The 21,774-nt window shown below is 44.8% G+C and overlaps 1 protein-coding gene across 2 annotated transcripts in view; it reads right to left on the bottom strand.

Moving 5' to 3' along the window:
* PRDM5 (PR/SET domain 5) overlaps positions 1-19,107 on the bottom strand; it is a 1,215,944-nt gene extending 1,196,837 nt beyond the window's left edge. For both annotated transcript variants that reach the window (XM_069631172.1, XM_069631173.1), the window contains exon 1: positions 18,848-19,107. In XM_069631172.1, the coding sequence (XP_069487273.1) occupies positions 18,848-18,940 (93 nt within the window). In that variant the 5' untranslated portion in view covers positions 18,941-19,107. The remainder of the gene's footprint in view (positions 1-18,847) is intronic.
* Positions 19,108-21,774: the final 2,667 nt, after the last annotated feature.

The raw sequence follows: 21,774 nt of genomic DNA, 5'->3' as shown, positions 1-21,774 counted from the left end.
GAGGGGCTACCTCCAAGCAGACGGCAGGCCAGTGCAGCACACAGCCTTATTGGACAGGCTGATTAAGGCACTACAGCTCCCACTGGGCATAGCAGTCATGAAATGCGCCGCCCATATGAAAGGGACAGATTTTGTCTCACGCAGAAATCATGCAGCAGACACGGAAGCCAAGCGTACGGCATCCAAAAGTGAGACGATTATGGAAGTGGAAGTCGTGTGCACCCATGAAAGAATGATGGTTGCACAAACCACACCTGAAGGTTACAACGATCTTGGGCAAACAAAGCTTATGGAATTCCAAGTGGAGGCACCGCAGGACGAGAAACACCTGTGTTCTTTAAACCCCTCTGACAGCGTGTGGCGACAAGACAGCACTGGTAAACCAGTAATTCCTGTAGCCCTATTAAAAATAGTGCTGGAGCAGTTACATTACCCGGTGCATATGACAAAAGAGAATCTAGCAGCAACGCTCGCTGAAGACTGGTTCATACCGAATTTAGCTGAGCATTTTGCATTTTTTATGGTGAACTACATAAACTGCCTGCAATTCACCGCTGGGCACACATTAAGAGTAATGAGAGGAGTCATCCCCAGGCCAAATGGGTCTTTTCAGCACTTGCATGTCGATTACGTCGACATGATTCAAGTATGCAACGGGTACAGATACTTAATTATTGTGGTGTGTCCATTCTCTAGATGGATAGAAGCAGGTCCATGTACACACGCAAACTCTACCTGTGCGGTCACATTTTTAGTGAGGGAAGTGTTCCCCAGTTGGGGGGTGTGTGAAGTCATGAGATCAGATAATGGGGCTCATTTTGTTATTGTAGTGTTCGAGCAGATTAACTTGCTGCTTGGTATAAAGCACAAGTTCACGTCGGCGTATCATCCACAAGGTAATGGGATCTGTGAGAGGCTCAACGGCTTGTTGAAAGAGAAAATAGCCAAATTGAAGCTTATTCTAAAGAGGGGATGGCTGCACTGCCTTTCACTGGCACGGTATGCACTTCGCAACCAACCTGACTCCGACCATCATCTTACGCCACATGAAATAGCCACAGGAAGAAGAATGAGAACTCCCATAACACCCCGAGATAGAGCTAGATGTGATGCCCTGTCAACAGGAGAGGTTTTAAGGTCTGAAATCCAAAACTATCTGAACTGCATGACATCTTGCCTTACTGTAATTTCAGAAAAGATGCAGCAATGAAGAAAAGGGTGCAGAGCAGCACAAAACACAAAAGGAGACACTACACCAGACTAATTTCAAGGTCTACGTGTTCCACTCGTTTTCCCTGGAGACGCTGTCTTGGTGAGAAACCATACAAGGAAAAAGTGGGACGAGCCAAGGTTCAACGGACCGTTCACAGTTGAAGACGTCACTCCATCCGCAGTCAAGTTACAAGGAAGAAGAGCTTGGATCTTCCTGGGTGATATCAAGCCATACATCGGAGGAATCCCCCTGCCTGTACCCCACCGTGAAGAGACTACAGACAACGGGGAAGAACCACAGCACGTGCAGACGAGATCCATGATGAGGAAGAAGGACGCATGACCAGCAAAGTAAAGACAAAGAACTTTTTGCAAGTTGTGGCTTAACTTGGACACTTCTAAGCAAAAAAGAGGATAAGGACTCTGTGCATCCTAGTTGCAGGCTAAAGAAGAAAATTGCATGTATAAGCCACAACATGTTTTGTTGATTTGAACTTTGAACTGAGGCACACTTAAGCCGTGATGAGAAAAAAGACTATGACAAATTTTAACCAAGGATATTTACATTGGAAACAGATACAGTATCCCGATTCATCCAAAACCGAGACTTTGTTTGGAAGAACTTATGGTGTCCCACAGTAGAGACATCACACAGGATGTGGTCACCTATTTCAACCTAGTGCTAAGATCGTACCCATCACTGGTAGGGAGGCTCACCAGTGTCACAGACTTTCTCCAAGATCCTGAAAACAAAAAATAATAAGACAACTGCTTATGGTCATTGCCGATCAACTCATCATACTCCCTAAGTACAGCAAGAAAGAAGCAAATATTCCCAACACAGGGGGAAATATATGAGCTCATCAACACACTGTTCTTTTGCATAATCGAAGACTGTCCAACTATTGTCGGGAGAACAACCGGCATTCTCATATTCCTTCGAGATCCATCAAAAACTGAACTTTGAAGCCATTTTTTTAATAGGATCACCATTTCAGTCGCACTCCACGCAACCGGACAGTGCAAACATTGTTTACATCAGGGAAAAAACATACAAACTCTGAAACAAGCAAAGACAGGACAAATGTCCCTGTCACCAGAAGACAGCAGATTGGCACACAATGTCCTTTTTCGCCTAAATACTGACTTTCCAGAGTTGGTGGGGACACCTATCGAGGTTGACGTCCTCACCTTCATCAGAGATCCAGCTAATGTTGCACAGATGGGAATGCTAATGCATGGAATCATACTCCAAGTGGAAGTTTCCAACCATCAGAGAGATTATCTGAGGAGATCCTGAGGAAACTTTCTGCCGAGGGACAGATCGAGGGATCAGAGTCGAGAACTTAATTTGCTATATTTGTTGTTGTTTTCCCTATCTTTCATATTGATCAGTGTCCAATATGTCTTCCGGACTGAAGCAGATTCGAGAAGTGGACTGGGAGTTCACGTACTTTGAACATGAACAGTAAAAGTGACCTACCGAAGTATTATTTTTAATCTATTTTCCCCATATTCTAGCAAAAGAACTGTATCCTGCATTAAGAGACAATTGTCACTCGCAAGAGGGGGGACACTTGTGAAGCACCTGACACTTTTGACACAGAACTCGAAGAACGATATTGGGTGGGGGAACAACAAAACTGACATTGGGTAAATGATCGAGATGGGGGCCCAGAATAGCAACCTGGTCCTCCCACAAGCAGAGAGGCACCCTCGCTTCTCTGGAAGAAAATGCTGTCGGCTGACGTATAAGGGCATAATGTACTTATGTATTATAATTGTCATTATCTTTCTGCACAAAGCAGTCGAATTTCAGTGCACCCACCTGATGATATACGCATGAAACCCACAAAAGCACCCAGACCTTATATAGCAATTCCAGTCGCTAGAAAATCTGATGGTAGAGTAAATGAACTTGAAATGAATGTGATTAATAGTGATATACACACATTTATGGTAATAAATGAGCAGAAAATCCGGAGACAGGATCGGCATGAAATGAATGAAGAAAAATCACTGACAACTAAATGCATACACACACACACTGAATGCACACGAAACAGGCCTAGTGTCAATGACCACAGAACCACAAACAAAAGCAGCAGAGAAGAAGAGACTGCCTACCATAAAATCCTACACAGGAGATAGTGGGAGAAAACAATTAGAATTAAGAGAAAGACCAACAGAAGCAGTCATATCAGAAACCCTTAAGAGAACAGAAGCGGCCTCAGAAAAACTCTCTGCAAGGACACAAATGTTAGTAAACTTACTATTCCCATACATAGCCAGAGCGAGGAAACGACAAGATGAACTGAAGAACAAAATGACAGAGACTGTATTACCCAGCACACATATTCTACCACAAGGGACAAGTACCAGGTCTACAATACAGCCATATACTGGACCAGTGTCAGGCTGGTTGTCATGGGCATTTGCACGCTGCAGAGAAAAGATCCATGAGGACTGGGAAAGAGCTGCCAGGCTCCTGTCCACTCAAATGGCGCAGATGGAAAAGCCTGCACCATGGGCCAGGATACCCGAGGATCCTCCTGCAAGAAAAAGCCATACAAAGGCGTTCAGAGATGTAGTTATAGCAAATTACAGAAAAACCTTAAGAATCAAGAGAAGCATGCATGAAGATAACAATGAACTAAATGATTACCTGGATAGCACAGAACACTTAGGTAACAACATTTGGTACCAGCACATGAAAGATGTTGGAAGACTAAATTCAGAAGGAGAATGCTTTGTTTGTGTACTCCTGCCGTACAGCATGGGGAAGTCCAAGATCTTCGTGGCTGTAGAAATTGATGTCCAGACAGCACACTGTCTCTCACACATAGCAATGTGCAACACCAGAGGCCAGTTCATGGGAAGTGATGCCTCGTTGATATGGGCAACTGAACCGGCATACCCTGATGAAGATGATTATGTTCAAGACATTAAAACAAGAAGCAGAGCTCATATAGGAATCATGTGATCAGGTACAAGAAGCCTGGAGTTAAAGAAGCAGGAATAAGATGGGAAGTGAACCCAAGACTAATTGTCCAAGGGAAGACTTCAGCAGAGGCTAAAATTTGGAAAAACAGAGGCCAGATGCAGATTTGGGGAACAGTGCTTTCACCAGATGGATGGGAGAAAGGAGTAGTGATCTGAAGGGCATGGATGGTCTTTGGAGCCTGCAAGGAAGCAATTGAAAACTCACAAAGACTGTGCAAACCACTATGGCCTAAACTTACAAACCTACTAACATGGGTCGAAGAAAGAGGAGGACCCCTGCAGATAGTGCCACTAGAAAGTCTGAAATTGTGCTTCAGGAACAATGGCACAAGGAAAATGGGAGAGAATCAGAACTGCTATTGAATTTTTGAAGCCCCCGGAATGACTCATGGGACTGCCGTGATCATGGATCATTATTGAACATGTGAACCCAAAGCATACATCAGACTGTCAAAAAACTGGGGAGGCATATGCACAATAGTGAATGTCCACGTTCCAGCATTAGTGATCCTGAAAAGTGACCTGAATATTGATAGCTTCCTGAAAGCAGATGCTCATTTTAGGAAGAAGAGATCTGTGGAACTGATAACCTGAATCAGGAGAGAGAATTACTTCTCTGCCAAATCAGAAGAAGCATTTCATGCAATCCCATATGAACACAGGCTGTTCAGCCTCACCTCATCAGTGTTCACGACAATTCTGATGCCAAGAAAATGGAACTTTAACAGAAGCTATAGGTATGCTGACAAACCTACTGAACCAGATGATCAATGAAACTGACAAAGTTGATGATGACAGCTGGTTTGGATCACTGTTTTCATGGATTCCACAATGGAAGGTGGATTCATTCAAGTTCCTAGGAGCCTTGCTAGTGATGATATCACTAGGATTTTGCATTATCAATATAATAATCTCGCAATGCCAGAAAACTATGAAGAACGCCATAGGGATGAAGCTCATGATTGATGTCAAACCCGGATGGAAACCCAGAGATCTGACTGATGAAGAAATAAGAGACTTTGTGAAGGCCAGCGAGCATGCACCAGAAGGTACCAAGTTTCTTTACGCCAGGAAACGCAGAAATTATGAAGGAAAATGGATTCATTGCAGCCCAAATGGACAATGTCAGCTAATGACATGGAACAAAGATGAATATGTAAGGACAGCAGAAAGCCTGAGAGGAGTGATAAAAATATGGACTCCAAAGAGACACTTCTTCAAACCATCATGTACAAACCCACAAGATGAAGAGGGGATGAACTCAGAAGATGAAGTGAAGATGAATACAGAAGAACCAAGTAAGGTGAATCCAAAAGAGGCAGCGGAAGTGGTCGATGAATCGACCAGAGGGGGGAGTGTAGAGGAGGTCCCGAGTTATGCCTGCATTCCAGTCGCCCATTTTGAAGTACCAGAAACATTCACACCGAGATATGTGACGTATGATGAGCAAATAAACCAGCAGAGAGCTGCAGCAGGGCTCTGCCCAGTGCCTATCAGAAGAATAATATCTATTGAAGCACTGATAACCAGACAACCATGGACAGTAAGGTACCCATTAAGAAAACCCTATCAGCAAATGAAACAAAATGAAGATTGCTTAAGTACTGTCCAGGAAGAAACCAAAAAATCCTTAATGGAAGATGAATGGTGACATCATGAGGGCCTGGACTAACGCACCCATAGAAGATATGATGACCCAAGGATGACACAAAAAGACGAAATGCCATACGTAAAGATATCGCGAAACTGAAAGAAGAGAACATTGATGAAAGACAAAGGAACTTAAACTGTAAGCAGGATGAAGATATTCAACCCGCTAACGCCTGTACATATGCTTGTAACTGCAAGAAAGCTAAGAAAACAGTTTGGCTTGCTATGCTAAGTAGAAGAATAGAGTGGCAAGCGCCATTATACACAATCTACCTCAAAACAAAGCATGTTATATAAGTGCAAGTCCACTTTACACAAAAGCAGAATTAACTCAGGTTACTAGAGGTCAAACAGGACAGGATTTGTATTCCAGCTAAAATGAGAAGAGATGGCTGAATCGAAACTCAGCAGAGGCAAGGTGAGCCAGGACTAGCCAAGGTCAGACCAATAGAAGGAGCAAAAAGTAGCTTTGCGGAATCGAAACTTAAGAACAGAACAGCCTATCTCAGGAAGGCCGAGATAAGGAGGCCCAGGCAGGTGGCAAGCCGAATAAGCATTAAATGGGCAAATAGAAGGAAAACTAGGCAGATTCATGGTGTGAGCAGCACGTGACCATCCAAGCAAGAAGAGGCACGGGTTCACACCTACGCCTGGCTGTCACCCAGACAGAGATATCATAACTTTTCCTGACAAGAAGATGCAGTTTTGAGGCCGACCACAGCCAACTAATTGACACATAGCCACTAAAGTAATGATTGATGGAAGGGAGGCCGGGTGAATCTTGGGGCATCCTGCACCTGGCTGACCATTCTGCAGGCTGCTAAGTAAAGTGGAGATTTATGCATGGGGTTGATGCCAACCCAATCACAATGGACCAAATAATCTAGGGTCCTATAGTTAGTAGAACCAATGGGACGTTGTACTTTTAGTGACATCTACCATAGTCATTTTTGAAGGAAGGGCTTAGACACCCACTTGATAGTGTTTATCCAATCCCTGCACTCTGTTACCATATACAGGTATAGCACCTATATTAAAGTTACCTTTTTCCAACCAATAGAATTGCATGTTAACTTTTGAGTGTTACACATCATATTATGACGAATTTTGGGTATAAATGTTACTGTTTGTATGAAGTTCTTGGAAGTTGAACCGAGACAGGCTATCGCAATACTGTTGATTTCCATGTTTCCCTGTTTTTGTACTTGTCATGAAACGGACTCCCTTTTGCCAAAACATTGATTTGTCCTTATTGATTGGTGTTGGAGTAAGAATACCTGAACCCCATACATCTCAAGGTGCAGCATCTCGTCTTAAAGTACTGCAGAGCAAACCCCAACTCTATGTGCCGGCCGTATGTCTCTCCAGTACAGTGGTTCACTGATTACCAGGTAAGTTGATGCTTTGGAATATGAGTCTAGATGATATAGTTAGGAACATTTGATATGTGATTCCGCAATCGGCAGTTAAGAACGATGTGGGCCTTGTTTCTTTTAGACACGTGATGGATATTACATGAAGGTTAGATGAGCAACGGTCTGTAAGGGTGCAGAAGGAGGAGACTGACACACAGGTGACATGGTTGTTGGCATAAACCTTTAATTTAATAAAAATAAAGAGGAAACATATCCCTCCCTAACTCTAAGAGGGGGTTCCATGCCTCAGCAGAGGAACTAAGGAATCTGTCAGAATGTCCAAGTAAGCGAAAAATAGTCCACTGACGTGTGTGATATGCCTACTTCTGTCCCTCACACTTGTAACTAAACTAAAGAAGTACTGGATCTTCTTGGTTCAGAAGAAGGGCTCCCTTCTTCTGGACAACAGATCATAGTTCTGATTGGCAGGTGGAAACTTCGAACACTCTATTTCTAACTACTGCATGTCCTTTGAAAACAGCTTTGGCTTGTGTATAAGTATTCAGCCTTTGCCAGGCACTGTCGTTATATGCCAGGTACTCACACCATTTTACATCTGCTAACATTGATGGCCAGTTAATACCACTACAGCAGTTCATGGCAAATGCCTTTTCCCGTGCCTACACAAAAGCCCAATCTTTTGCATTGACAATGCTTGTTTTTATACAGACATGTTTGATGCAGAATGAGACTGGATTGTGAACGGAATGGCAGTGAGATGATAGCACTTTCACAGAGCTTGCTTGGAAACAAATCAGCGCTCAAAAACGGCACAGGTGTGCATTTCGTATTTATGACTTGCAACTGGTGAATCTGAAAAAAAGCCTCTGGGATGGAACTTGCATGCACAAGACTGATCGGTTAGTGCCAGCCTTACTTGGCAGCACAGGAAAGTGCTCTCAATTTATAGGCAAACCCTATTTTAAATATGTGTTTTATGTACATGTTTATTTTACATTTATGGAATTTCCCAGTCTGAGGCACTATTTAAATTATAAAGAACTATGTTTACAGGCAAGTAACCCTTTCACCCTGTGATGTCACTTCCTGTGTTGTCACTTCCTGTGATGTCACTTCATCTGCAAATTAAGGGAGACCCGCACTTAATGTGCTGCACTTGGCACCGCAAATCCTCTGACCGGCCCTGCCTGGAGAATGCCTCCCTTCTCCAGGTGTCTTGTTCTCAGTACTTTTAGAGTGCATGGGAATGACTCCCTCCTGCGGGCATTCCTCGGCTTTGCTTCATGGAACATAACACCCGGGGGTACAGCTTCCTTCCACTGATCTCTCTTGGCTTGCAGTTTAACCATAGCAGGGGGAATGTCTCCCTGCCCCTGGCCCTTCTCAGGCTCTTTACAACAGCTCATGAAGGCAGGAGGATTGACTCCCTAACCCAGGCCCATCTCAAACTCTTTGCCACAGTTCACAGAGGCTGGAGGATTGACTCCCATCCCCTGGCTCTTCTCAGGCTTATTACCAAAGTGCATGAAGGCTGGGGGAATGACTCCTACCACAGGCCTTTCTCAGGCTCTTCACCAAAGATCACAATGTCAGGGGGATTGATTCCCTTCCCTTGGCTTCCTTTCATCTTGCTTTACTGGGTTGCAGGTGTGGGTCCCAGACCCGTAGCATTCTACTGCTTTCCTTTGGCATACCTGTTTCACATGGTTTATGATGCTCTTCTCAATTGGATGCGAGTCCCAGACATGCTTCTCTCTCTGACTGCTCAGACACTCCTGTCTCACACATCTGCCAGGTATTGACTCGAAGAAGAGGATTTGAGATGCTCTTCTTAACTGGGTGAGGGGCCCAGACATGACTTTCGTATCTCTTGAAGCCTTTCAAAGCTCCAAGTGTCCCGGCAACCCTGGCACCTGTGAGGGACTTGCCTACACTCTCCATGTGGTGTGCGGATTTGTTGTGTATCTGGTTGGGTTCCTGCAGACTCTGTTTGCCTTTATGGTGCGGCAGCTTCGCAGCACTCTGCTCCTTGCCGGCAGGTGTATGCCTCTGACTGGGATGTCACGTGGTCTTCGTCATCTGGAGGTTGGCTCCTGTAGCCTTCAGGGCCATCCGATCTCAGTGAACAGTAAGCGAGTTTCCCAGCAAGTCGGTAAGCATCCCAGGTTCTGTTTCCGAGTCACTCTACTTTCTGGCTCCCACAATCCCAGCTCCTCCATGGGTGACTTCTCTCTGGGTCCTTCCAGAGACAGTCGAACACTGTTTCGAGTCACTCCTCAATTTTTATGCTTATACAGTGTCCACTTTGACTGGAACGCTTACTTGGGTTCCGTGGGATGCTCCTCATTGCTCTGCACTTCTTCGTCCCAGTATTGACATGGTCACTCTCTACTGGCTTAATTGCATTCTTCCTTGTCCCAGTCTTCCAGTGTACTTCAGGTGGGGTGTTGCTACACTTCCTTGTCTCAGTATTTCTCATGATGGTTGTGTAAATACCCTACACAAATACATGGAAGTGTGGGGAACTAGTGTGCTCTGTACAGTGTAGGAGGTTGAGATGCAGTGTGGACATACTGTGTTTTCCCTGGATAGTCGGTTCTAATCCCAAAGGTGGATCCCTGCCTATGAGATCCACCAACTGAGTACAAACCCCAGGGGGACTATCGGGTAATGGCCTCACCTCCCCGGCCTCACAGGAAGGGGCTCCCTCTCAGGGAAAAGAGACGACATTAAAGGATTCATCACAGGTTTTACTCATCTCTGATATTACACACCCGGAGTAATACGTCTTGACTAATCCGATGTTACGGAAAAAGTGATTGAAGCATCCTCCCGTTTAAAATGAAAAGTGATTGTGGGAGGTTACTGCAGGTAAATACTCTGGTTCAGAGTGATTCACACAGCATATGTACAATGAAATCAATACCTTGCACATGACATTCCGTTTTGAAATCGTGTTTCAAGCCAGAATGAGTCTGCTGAAAAATGTAATTGGCTATTACACCTAATCAACTTGAGCAACCTCTACAAATGATATAAAGGTAATTTCTTTTTCGTCCTGCATGAGGTTGTTATTTGTTTCACATGGTCTGGTTTGGTCACCAATGGTAGTGTTGGTTTATTTTACAGTGCCTATGTGTTTTTTGGTCCTGAAGAAGACTCATCTACAGAGGGATTTGTTCCACCTCAATCAAAACTAGCATTTGTGAAGGTTATGTGAGAACGGCATGGCGTACTTTTGTTATCCAGTGATGACCTCAGCTAGTAGACCAATTCGAGTTTTCTATGTTGTTTTATGATGATGACGTGAATTGATCGTGTCTACAATTAGGCTTGAATTGTTATATCTATTCAGAGCTGTAGGCTACAAAGAGTTTTCCATGTTCGCTCATTACGATGGCATGCATTTATAGTGTCGAAATCAAGGCTTGAATTGTCATTTTCATTGAGAGCCGCATATTAAGTGTTTTGATCTTCAGGATGCATTGACACATCAGGTGCTTAGGTTGACAATATGGATTTGGAGTTAGTGAGTTTTATCTGATTTCTGTAAATTCCAACTCATTTACAGCAATGATTTTAATTTGATGCAATGTCTTTAAGGCATTGATGCGAGTGTAATTGTGTTAATATTCATGTTCAGTGTTTTGGTATGGTGTTTTATTGATTCCAACATTATATATATATATATATATATATATATATATATATATATATATATATATATATATATATATATATATGTATATATATATATATATTCAGTGAAAAAAACTTTGTTAAAGGGACGTTATGGTTAAGTTGCGCTACTAAAAACATATGAAATTCAGTGAAAAAACTTTGTTAAAGGGACGTTATGGTTCCAAGTAAAACCGAAAAACCCCTGAAATTCGCCAGTTATGGTAAGCAAAGCAACCATAACTCACACCACCACCGTGCACTGCTAAGACTAACACCCCCATTTTGTTTATTTACGAACATTTCAGGACACCGCGAGTGTTCTAAGAACACATTCAACTTGCCAGAGAACAATACAGACAGCGTCCTCAGAACACCCCCATTTTCTTAATTTACGAACATTTCAGGACACCGCGAGTGTTCTCAGAACACATTCAACTTGCCAGCGAACAATACGGACAGCGTCCTCAGAACACCCCCATTTTCTTTATTTACGAACATTTCAGGACACTGCGAGTGTTCTTAGAACACATTCAACTTGCCAGAGAACAATACGGATAGCATCATCAGGACACCCCCATTTTGTTTATTTACAAACATTTCAGGACACCACTAGTGTTCTTAGAACACATTCAACTTGCCAGCGAACAATACAGACAGCGTCCTTAGAACACCCCCATTTTGTTTATTTACGAACATTTCAGGACACCGCGAGTGTTCTTAGAACATATTCAACTTGCCAGAGAACAATACGGACAGCGTCCTCAAGACACCCCCATTTTGTTTATTTACGAACATTTCAGGACACTGCGAGTGTTCTAAGAACACATTCAACTTACCAGCAAACAATACGGACAGCGTCCTCAGAACATCCCCATTTTCTTAATTTACAAACATTTCAGGCCACTGCGAGTGTTCTTAGAATACATTCAACTTGCCAGCGAACAATACGGACAGCGTCCTCAGACCACCCCATTTTGTTCATTTACGAACATTTCAGGACACCGCGAGTGTTCTTAGAACACATTCAACTTGCCAGAGAACAATACGGACAGCGTCCTCAGGACACCCTCATTTTGTTTATTTATGAACATTTCAGGACACCGCGAGTGTTCTAAGAACACATTCAACTTACCAGCCAACAATACGACAGCATCCTCAGAACATCCCCATTTTCTTAATTTACTAACATTTCAGAACACCGCGAGTGTTATTAGAACACATTCAACTTACCAGCGAACAATACGGACAGCGTCCTCAGAACACCCCCATTTTGTTTATTTACATACATTTCAGGACACCGCGAGTGTTCTTAGAACAGTTTCAGCTTGCTTGCAAACAAAACGGACACATATTGCGTCCTCAGAACCCCCCATTTAGTTTATTTAGAACATTTCAGAACAGCCGTGTTGTCCGCAGACAAATCGAACACAACAAGAGGGTCTACCACATAAAAAAATACAACATTTAACCTATCTCATCCTCTCCCACCCTCCCCAAACACTCTTACACACCAACACACTCTACTAAATACAAATTTTAAACCAAGTTTTTACTTCCGCAAATCCAAGATGGCGGGCGCTACTGAAAAACTGACGCGCTTCATACTCTACGCCGTCCAATCAGCAAACACGTTGCATGCCCGCGGACATGACGCAAGCCGATTGCCCAATCAGGACACTGTCCGCGGAGCGAACAGGGAAGTGTATCCGCGGACCGAACACAGATATCACTAATTTTTTATGACTTACTTTTTGGTCATTTAAAAAAAAAAAAAATACTGGACGAATTTTCACCAAATTTGCAAAAGCACGCTTTTGAGACCAAGCTGCTGCTCCTGGTCCAAATTTGGTGAAAATCCGTCCAGCGGTTTGGGCTGTAGGCCTGAGCAAAGTTGTTTCCCCATTCAGTCTATGGGAAAAAAAAGAAGTTTTTTATTTTTCTTCTTTTTTTTTTCATACTAGACCTGTGTGTATATGTCATTCTCTTTCAGGGGAAAAGTCTGTTAAAATTGGTTATGAATGTACACATCGTACAGATGTTTGGCAGCTCTCATGTGACACCATCTTTAACCCTCCTGTCATGTTTTTTTTTATATTGCTCCAGGTGTCAATGAGTTATGGGGCGGACCCACCTATTTTTTCTTACATTCAGGTGCTGTGGTTTAATGGCAGGAAATGCTATCAGAATACACTATTGATGCTCAGAGGGTCTAGACTCTAGGCATAATTTCATCCATTATGTCATGAATCTGGCTTTAAGGGATTAAGGGCGTCATCATGGTTTTACATCTGACTTGGATAACGCCAAAATGGCAGTTGCCTAGTTTGGGACTGGGTGAGGATTGTTAGTTTCTAGTTGACTGCATGTGTAAGTGCCTCCATTTGATAATCACTATCTCTCGCTCCATTTTCTGTGGCAGGAAAGTGGGGATTGGCTAGTGTTTTTATGGTCATTGGCTTCAAACGTGAGGCGAGATTGGGCATTCAGCTGGGTCAAAGCCCCACCTGGCTCTGCTGCCTACATTCGCGCAAGCAGTGCAATATTGCTGTTCTACCGGCAAACATGTACAGAAACAGTATCAGAGAAGCAATACTACCTGCTCCTGGTGTACAGCGTGGCAACAGCAGCACTGTCAGCATGAGGCATGGCAACAGTGCAACACTAGCAGTACTACCTATGACAGGAGTACAAGTTGTAGAGCCAAAAAGCTTTTTTTTTTATTATGATTTCTGTAACACTTGGGCTAATCAGAATTCCTTCATTTGAAGCATCGAACACCCGGATTCAGTCTAGACATTCTAGGGGACAATATTGCCTCGTTTCATTTATGGCAGCTGCCTGGATGCACATTCTTTCCGGCTCTATCCCAGTTACTAATAACTTATCTCACTGCTGGAGTGGAGAGTGTCTGCATAAGTGAAAGGCCTAATGTGTGCAAAACGAGTATAACAAATCCCAGCTTCTGGACATGAAACTGGGGGTTTGTTGTTCTTCTGTAATGCGATGAAGAGACTACGGGTTGAATCCTATGTGAATGTATAACAGTAGGGATGCCACAGATACAACTTAGATCCAGTGTGACAGAATGCCATCTGGTGAGAGTGGGATAGTCAGAGCGTTGCTAATTTTAATTATAAAGGATACAGGAAATTCTGTATCTGAAAGAGATCTGCTAATCAGATACACCTTTCACAATGATCCATGTCAAAAAGCATAAAGCAACCATCTACCTTGTAGTGATAGTCTCCTGACATTCCCAACAGCTGCCTTTCAGAGGTAGCAGAGCAGGTTCAAGGTTTGCATGTGCATTCCTGAACACAGCGACTTTAACCCAACGTAACATCAGAGGTGGCTGTTTAATTGTGTGCCCTATTTGGTTCAAAATATCATAATTGTGTATCTCACCAGTCTCATGGCAGTGATAATATTCAAGCTGGTTTAACAATGCTCGATAAACTTTGAGCCGCTTCAGGACCTGCAATGCTGTCTTTGTCCTCCCAGGTGCTTCAAGCTGCTTACCTGCCTTTAAAGCCACCTTGACACAGACTTGACCCATTCAAGTGCATCAGCCCATTCCACTCAACCGGAAGCTTTATTCCATAGAACCAGCCGATTGGCTATGTCACAACCTCTGATACAATCCAAGAGAAGATTTTACCCAAATCGAAGGCCAACTCAACCCACAGGAAGCCATCGACTCACATCTCTTGAATGCTGACTTGACCAAGCAGAAACATTATTTTTTAACCCGACTGCCTTCTTGACTTGTTGGAAGCCATTGATTCTACCTGTCTCAAACTCTGACTAGATCCGTTGGGAGCCCCATCGCAAAATCGTCTCAACGCCATTAGGACAGCATAACTTGATCATCTTGACACCGGCTTGACTACAGAAACGCACCTTGGAGCCTGGCTAAACATTGCTGAGCCCTGAAAGTCAAGAAAGGTATTTAGGGAGTCCCCTTCCCCCTGATCCACGTCAAAGGATCCTAGTGACAAGCCCCCAGTCTCTACCCTTTGAAAAACCTATTCAGTAATTGTAACATTCTGCTGTGTAAATCTTTGCTTGAGCTCCACTGTCTACCAAGCCAGATTGCCCTCTTTACTTAAAGTTTGATTTATCTTTGTTTTTCCTAACCGGGGTTGAACAGTGGTGTATTTATTACTTGTGCACAATGTTGTTACTTTAATTAAAGAGCCTATTTTTATGAAACCTTGATTGGACCTTCTTTTTAGTTGTACCACCATACTATTGTTGTTTGAGTTGCTTCTGTACCAGCTCATAGGACCCCAGAACAATATAGCCTGCCCTCGGCTCACATTACCAAAAGCATCAAAGAAGGAATATGTGTTGGTCTGTGCCTGTATAACCTTTATGGTTGTGTTCACTGCAGCTTTAGTAGTATTTTGGGGCGAAGTAGGTGCTTTAGCCCCTAACCACAGTTGTACTCCTGGAGAACACGGGTTATTTCATCACATGCAGACATCTTATTTCCAGGCAGCTGACCTTTTTATGCACTGGAACCTTTCCTTCTTGGACCAGGCCCCTTTTGACTGCAAGGCTCTTCAGGAAAATAACCAAAAAGACACAAACCACAGCTTCTTTGGCATGAAATAAAACACATATTTGTTCCCGACTGGTGGGAGATGTTCAGTGCAGACTTGCATATAACATGTGCTAGATGAAATCCAGCATTTCACCAGCTCAAAAATACTATTTTCCCTCCAGGCCCCTAATATGAACCCGGGTGTGCGTGGTGCGTGGATGTGTTTGTGTGTGTGTATTTACAAATAGTTGGCATGCACTACCCTACCAAAAGATTGGGGAATGCTGGGATTCGTGCCATCAACAGCTCGTTTTAGCATTCTCTGCAAACTTGACCTAAACAAAGTACACGACCTGTAACCTGCACAGAATAGCCATAGCATAGAAACATTCCTAAAGGCCCTCCACGTGGTTTTTCTTATTGCCTATCGTCTCAGGCCGTGTTTGTGCCCGTATGTGTATGCTATAGCTTGTTTATAATTTAAAGTGCCCAGGCGAGCAGGGATTTTTCGATGTCTAGACTTTCTCACTTTAAACGTTAGTTTTATAAAGATAATGATTGCATTTCCCTGAAGTCTTGCTCATCTTCCATTAGTCATTGATCTGAATTGACTCGGGTCAGAATTTGATATCAGACAAAGTAAGTTATCAGTGTGAGAAGAGAGAAGGTGATGCCAAGAGAGAGGAGACACCATTTTGATTCTGTTATGAGAAACAAAACATAATCATACAACTTTAAACAAGCCGTTCAAACCAGTAACAGAAGAAGACGGAAAATGGCCCCAAGCATAGCTAGAGAAAGCCCCCAGGCAGGGGTTAAGTCCAAAAAAGAAAAGTGGGGGGGACTCACTAACAAACCAATTGAATATGGCGTCACCGGAAATTAGCATATCAAGGTGCCCACTGAAACAAGCGCGCGGACTGCGTCTACCCACGTGTACCCTCGACTTGAGCCCTGCCCCCAGACAGCTTACTGTATATGAATATGATCTGATGTTGGGAACTTTGGCACGAACATTTGCACAGGATTAACCCCTTCGCTGCCAGGCTTTTATGCAAGTCCATGCAAAAAGGAGGATCATACTCGTCCTTGGCATGGCGGAACTGCACTGTCAACCAGGAGATGTAAATAACTCTTTTCCTCGGTCGATAGGTGAACATGCCACTGAATCACTTCAATGCAGTGGTGCACAACTGGGCAACAGGGGTATAATTGTTGGAACCTGAACCAGGCCAAAGAGTAAAGAAACATGCACCTGGCTTGAGATAAAGCCATGTTCCCTTGACATCACTGAAATGCCATGGGTTCCCCCTAATAGTACAAAGGGTACAAGTTAACGCACCGTGAGCATGATTCACTCTATATTCATGTCATGCCAGAAAGACATGTCCTATCGCAAGCACCATGAGGGGATCAAGTCCAATTTACTTGCCGTTGATATATTCCATTTCAGAATGGATCTGAAATAACATAGGGCAGAATGAAAAAGCTTGCGATGATGCTCCATCACATGATAGAGCATAGGAGCATTATACGTAGGGCAGAATGAGAAGGTTTGCGATGATGCTCCGCCACACGATAGTGTATAGGAGCATAATACATGGGGCAGAATGAGAAGGTTTGCGATGATGCTCCGCCACATAATAGAGCATGAGAGCATTATACATAGGGCAGAATGAAAAGGCTTGCGATGATGCTCCACCACATGATAGTGCATAGGAGCATTATACATAGGGCAGAATAAGAGGTTTGCGATGTTGCTCCACCACATGGTAGTGCATAGGAGCATTATACATAGGGCAGAATGAAAAGGCTTGCGATGATGCTCTACCACATGATAGTGCATAGGAGCATTATACATAGGGCAGAATAAGAGGTTTGCGATGTTGCTCCACCACATGGTAGTGCATAGGAGCATTATACATAGGGCAGAATGAAAAGGCTTGCGATGATGCTCCACCACATGATAGTGCATAGGAGCATTATACATAGGGCAGAATAAGAGGTTTGCGATGTTGCTCCACCACATGGTAGTGCATAGGAGCATTATACATAGGGCAGAATGAAAAGGCTTGCGATGATGCTCCACCACATGATAGTGCATAGGAGCATTATACATAGGGCAGAATAAGAGGTTTGCAATGATGCTCCGCCACATGATAGTGCATAGGAGTATTATACACAGGGCCGAATGAGAAGGTTTGCGATGATGCTTTGCCACATGAGTGTGCATAGGAGTATTATACACAGGGCAGATTGAGAAGGTTTGCGATGATGCTCCGCCACACAATAGCGCATAAGAGCATGATAAGAAAGCAGGGATATTCGTTTTAAGGGCGTTAGAGAAGCATCCGTTCTAGCATATTATTGAACACAAACCACATTTCCATTGCAGAAAAATAAGCACGGTGATAGCCTAGTGTGTCTCCTATGAAAGCACATTCACTACTTGAGATCATATAATCAAAGCATAAAGAAATGCACGTCATTTTCTAGACTGTGAATCATTCAGTATAGTATGTTATTAAAAACAATACCAGAGAAGGGTTGTGTGGAAGTTTTACTCGCTCCCATCCCGTCATATTGGCAAGTCGTGATACAGGCGAGCCGTGGTTACACGCGCATCACACTGCTGGCAACTCGAAACCTTACTTACACACCTACCTATTTTTTAGGTCTAGCCTTGGAGATGGACTTTTTCGGGTTCTGCAACAACAAACACCTTTCATAGAGCACAGCACAGGTGAGGGGAGAAATGTACCCATTTAACACGGCATTGAATCGCAGCTTGTGCTTTCATGGCGACTTTCGACGAGGCATGTTTTGTAATGTTGTGAATACGAGTGACCAAAGTTGTGAAGACTCACATTTCACGAGTACCAATAGAACGGGAAGCCCTCTCTTCCCTTCCCCATAGGCAAAGCCGCCAAGACCTTGATTGGGTCATACAAGTACACATTTAAAGCCTCTTAACGAGGGCTTAAAGGCTCGGAGTACACACAGGAGCTTTTCACATACAAAAATAAAGACGTCACGCCTGTTGCCAGAAATTGTACAGCTCGCCTAGCTGTTCAAAAAGTGAATCGAAGTAGCTTCGGGGAAGGGGCGGCAGGCCGTTTGCAGCTGCGGTCTGGGGCTCCGTTCCTGCACGGGGCAGTGGATTAGTGAACGGTTGTGTTCAAGACAGGCTACGTGGCACATCCCTCCCGTCCTCGGCGCCGCAAGCCCGCCTGGGAAAGGAAGGCTCTCACCCTCCTCCTTGCTAAGCATCCACACAGGGAAGCCCCCACAGGCACTCGGCATTCCCAACCAGGGGCAGAGCATGGCACCCCGTCCTGTCAACTGCACCCTCCTTCTCATTCCCCCATTAGACACCCACCTTCCTCACTCTCCGGGCGGTGTACAACCCCATCCCGTCCTGCACCCTGGAAGACTTCAGGGCGAACCTGTCTGGCACGTACATGCCCAGCATGTTGGCGGGGGTCAGCGGGGCCGCGGGCAGGCTCCGTTGTGCGGGCCTCGGGGGCTCCGTGGGGATGGGAGAGGTTCCCCCATGTTTCCGCTACTGCTACTCGCTCCTGGGGCAGGGGGAGGCTCGGCGGCTCAGGAATGAGCTTCGCTGCCAGCCCATTGGAGGAACACTTTTTGTGATTCCCAAAACAAATGGGAGCTGCTGCGCATGGCTCTCGCTGCCTTGGGTGGGAGGTGCTGGAGGTGGGCTACCTGTCTATGGCACATGTCACGACCAGCAGCCCACACATGATGCCCAAGTTACCCAGGAAGACTAGTTGCCAGAGGCAAGCTTGAAGCATGGACGACCAAAGAATTCACTTTGCTCATTAGACAGCGCGCCCGTGGTCACTATAATCCTCCTGCGTTTGTGTGTCACTGAAGATCTGCCCCGCAGTGCTACGTAACCAGAGTTGCTCTGTTGCCGTTCCTCCCAGCTGCGTTTGCTAAAGTCAAAGGAAGAGGGCGTGTCTTTTCTTTGCATACTAGGAATAGAAAAATGTGTAGCCTCCGGCACTGTGACTGCTGAAGTACGTTTCTTTCGTGGCGTCAGACCTACATTCCCTCAACATACACCACTTGATCATATCGTTTTATTCTAGCGGTACAGCTCTTTCTCCCTGTCAGAGGGAAAAGTATTTTTTAAAGTTGTTCGTGCATGCTCGTGAACTTATTCTCGCCCTGCCAGCATGTTGGCTTGGGTGTTGTGTCCATGCCCCCGCTACACAAAGGTCACACACTGCTGCTATAATTCGCCTTTGACATGACAAACCTTGGCGGCATAAGACCAGCACTGTGCTGAGGAGCGACACAGTACAAACATGCGCTTCAAAACATAACATAAGTCAAGTTACCAGCTCATTGTTGCATGTCAAATTTGATGTTATAGACTGTCCAATGCTTGCTGTATAGCTGAGCTTTCTCAACTTAAAACAGTTAAATACCCCTGCTGAAAAGGCCTACGCCAGACTCCCAATAGCTACCATTCCAACTCGAACTTTCACTACCTGAATGGAAGCAGGCTGTTTTTTTTTTTTTTTTTACCTCGAAGGAGTACTGATCCAGCAATGAGGGCAATCCTGGATGAGCTCAGATAAAAGATTTAGGGCCCTATTCATAGAATAAAATAGCACTGAAAAACTAGCGCTTGGGTGCAAAACGCGTGCAAGCACCCGTTTGTTGATTCATGGAACACATTGCACATGGCTTACCGGAGACTTGCGCTGAATCTGCACGGGTCCAACACGTCACTGCGACAGCACAAACACCTTGCACGAGATGCCCAGTAAAGGCGCATTCCGTCTAGCGCAGTCACCTAACAAGGGGACATAACACGTTGAATGGGGAACAAGTGTAAATGTGGTAATTACGTGGGAAGTACCACAGTAAAATACTTGCAAAGGCCACACGTGCGCTACCATACACGTGTTCATGGAATTGAACAGGGCTCTCCAACGTGCAGAAAAAAACACGCTAATCCGGAAACACGACAGCTAAGCGGAAGCAGGCGCAAGCGTCATTGCGCACTAAAACAATGCATAAAAAGGGTGCGTTAAAAACCAATGAGCTATACAGCTGCGATGAATGTCCCATTTTTTTGCAGCAGTGATCGCGGGACACCGCAGGAGGAGGATAGCCAAGGCATGCATTTTTTTTACCCAGGTCCATCCTTTTTGGGATGCCTGATGACCAGGTCTATGGCAGGCATAGGTTTCCATCTCATATCATATTAGAACTGGTCACGGAGTGGGAAGATTACCTCATATCAGCCACCCTCTGCTCCCAAGCACTGAGCCCCTTGGAAAAGGTGCTCAATTTACTGCATTTTTTGGCCACTGGGTCATTTCAGCGGACAACTGCCATTGTTAGGGGCATTTCACAGGCCATGCAGTCTTGCTGCCTACACCAGGTGTTGGCAATCATTACTGCACGCCCCTCAGTCCGCAGGCACATATACATACCCAGGACACCTGCAGAAGGGCAGGCCATGGTCCAGGACTTTTACGGGGTGGCATACTTCCCTAAAGTGCTTGGTGCCATCGATTGCCCCCATGTGTCCCTACATCCACCTAGGGTCACAGAGCACATATATCGCAACCGCAAGCACTGGCATTCCATCAACGTGCAGGTTGTATGTGATGCCAAGGGAATCATTACCTCTGTATATGCCTACTATCCGGGGTCCATCCATGATAGTTTCATATTCAGAATGTCACCCCTAAACCGGGCCCTGGAAGCTGGGAGGCATGGCAACACATGACTCATTGGTGAGTACAAATAGCGCTGCAAATGCATGCATGTCTCACACAGACAAAACCACACCACTGACAACCCATCTCACCTCTACAGGGGACAGGGCCTACCCTCTGAGCACCTACATGATGACGCCAATACGGAACCCCACCACACCACCCTAGGTAAGATACAACTCAGCCCATATTGAAACTAGGGGCATAGTGGAGCACACATTCGAAGTGCTAAAGTCACACTTCCGCTCCCTTGACCACTCTGGCGGTGAGCTACTATATGCGCCACTAGTAATGTGCAGGATCATTGTGGCAGCATGTGTCCTGCACAACGTTGCAACACAGAGTGGAATACCAGTGGACATGGTGGTGCCCCCACATCCCTAACCACATGCACAGTGGCTGCGCATGGGAGGGGAATGGGCACATGGCGAGGCTGCCCGTACTCAGCTTGTGGCACAATTTTTCACCTAAAACCCAACCCCTGGGGAGTGCACACAGCACTGGCACATTCCAGGTGACAATCGATGATGACAAAGGGACAATCATC

Source organism: Ambystoma mexicanum, chromosome 6q, assembly GCF_040938575.1.
Source record: "Ambystoma mexicanum isolate Mex_15411 chromosome 6q, UKY_AmexF1_1, whole genome shotgun sequence".
In the NCBI taxonomy this organism is placed as follows: domain Eukaryota; kingdom Metazoa; phylum Chordata; class Amphibia; order Caudata; family Ambystomatidae; genus Ambystoma; species Ambystoma mexicanum.
Note: the sequence above shows the minus strand (reverse complement) of the source record. Positions and strands in the feature narration are given on the sequence as shown.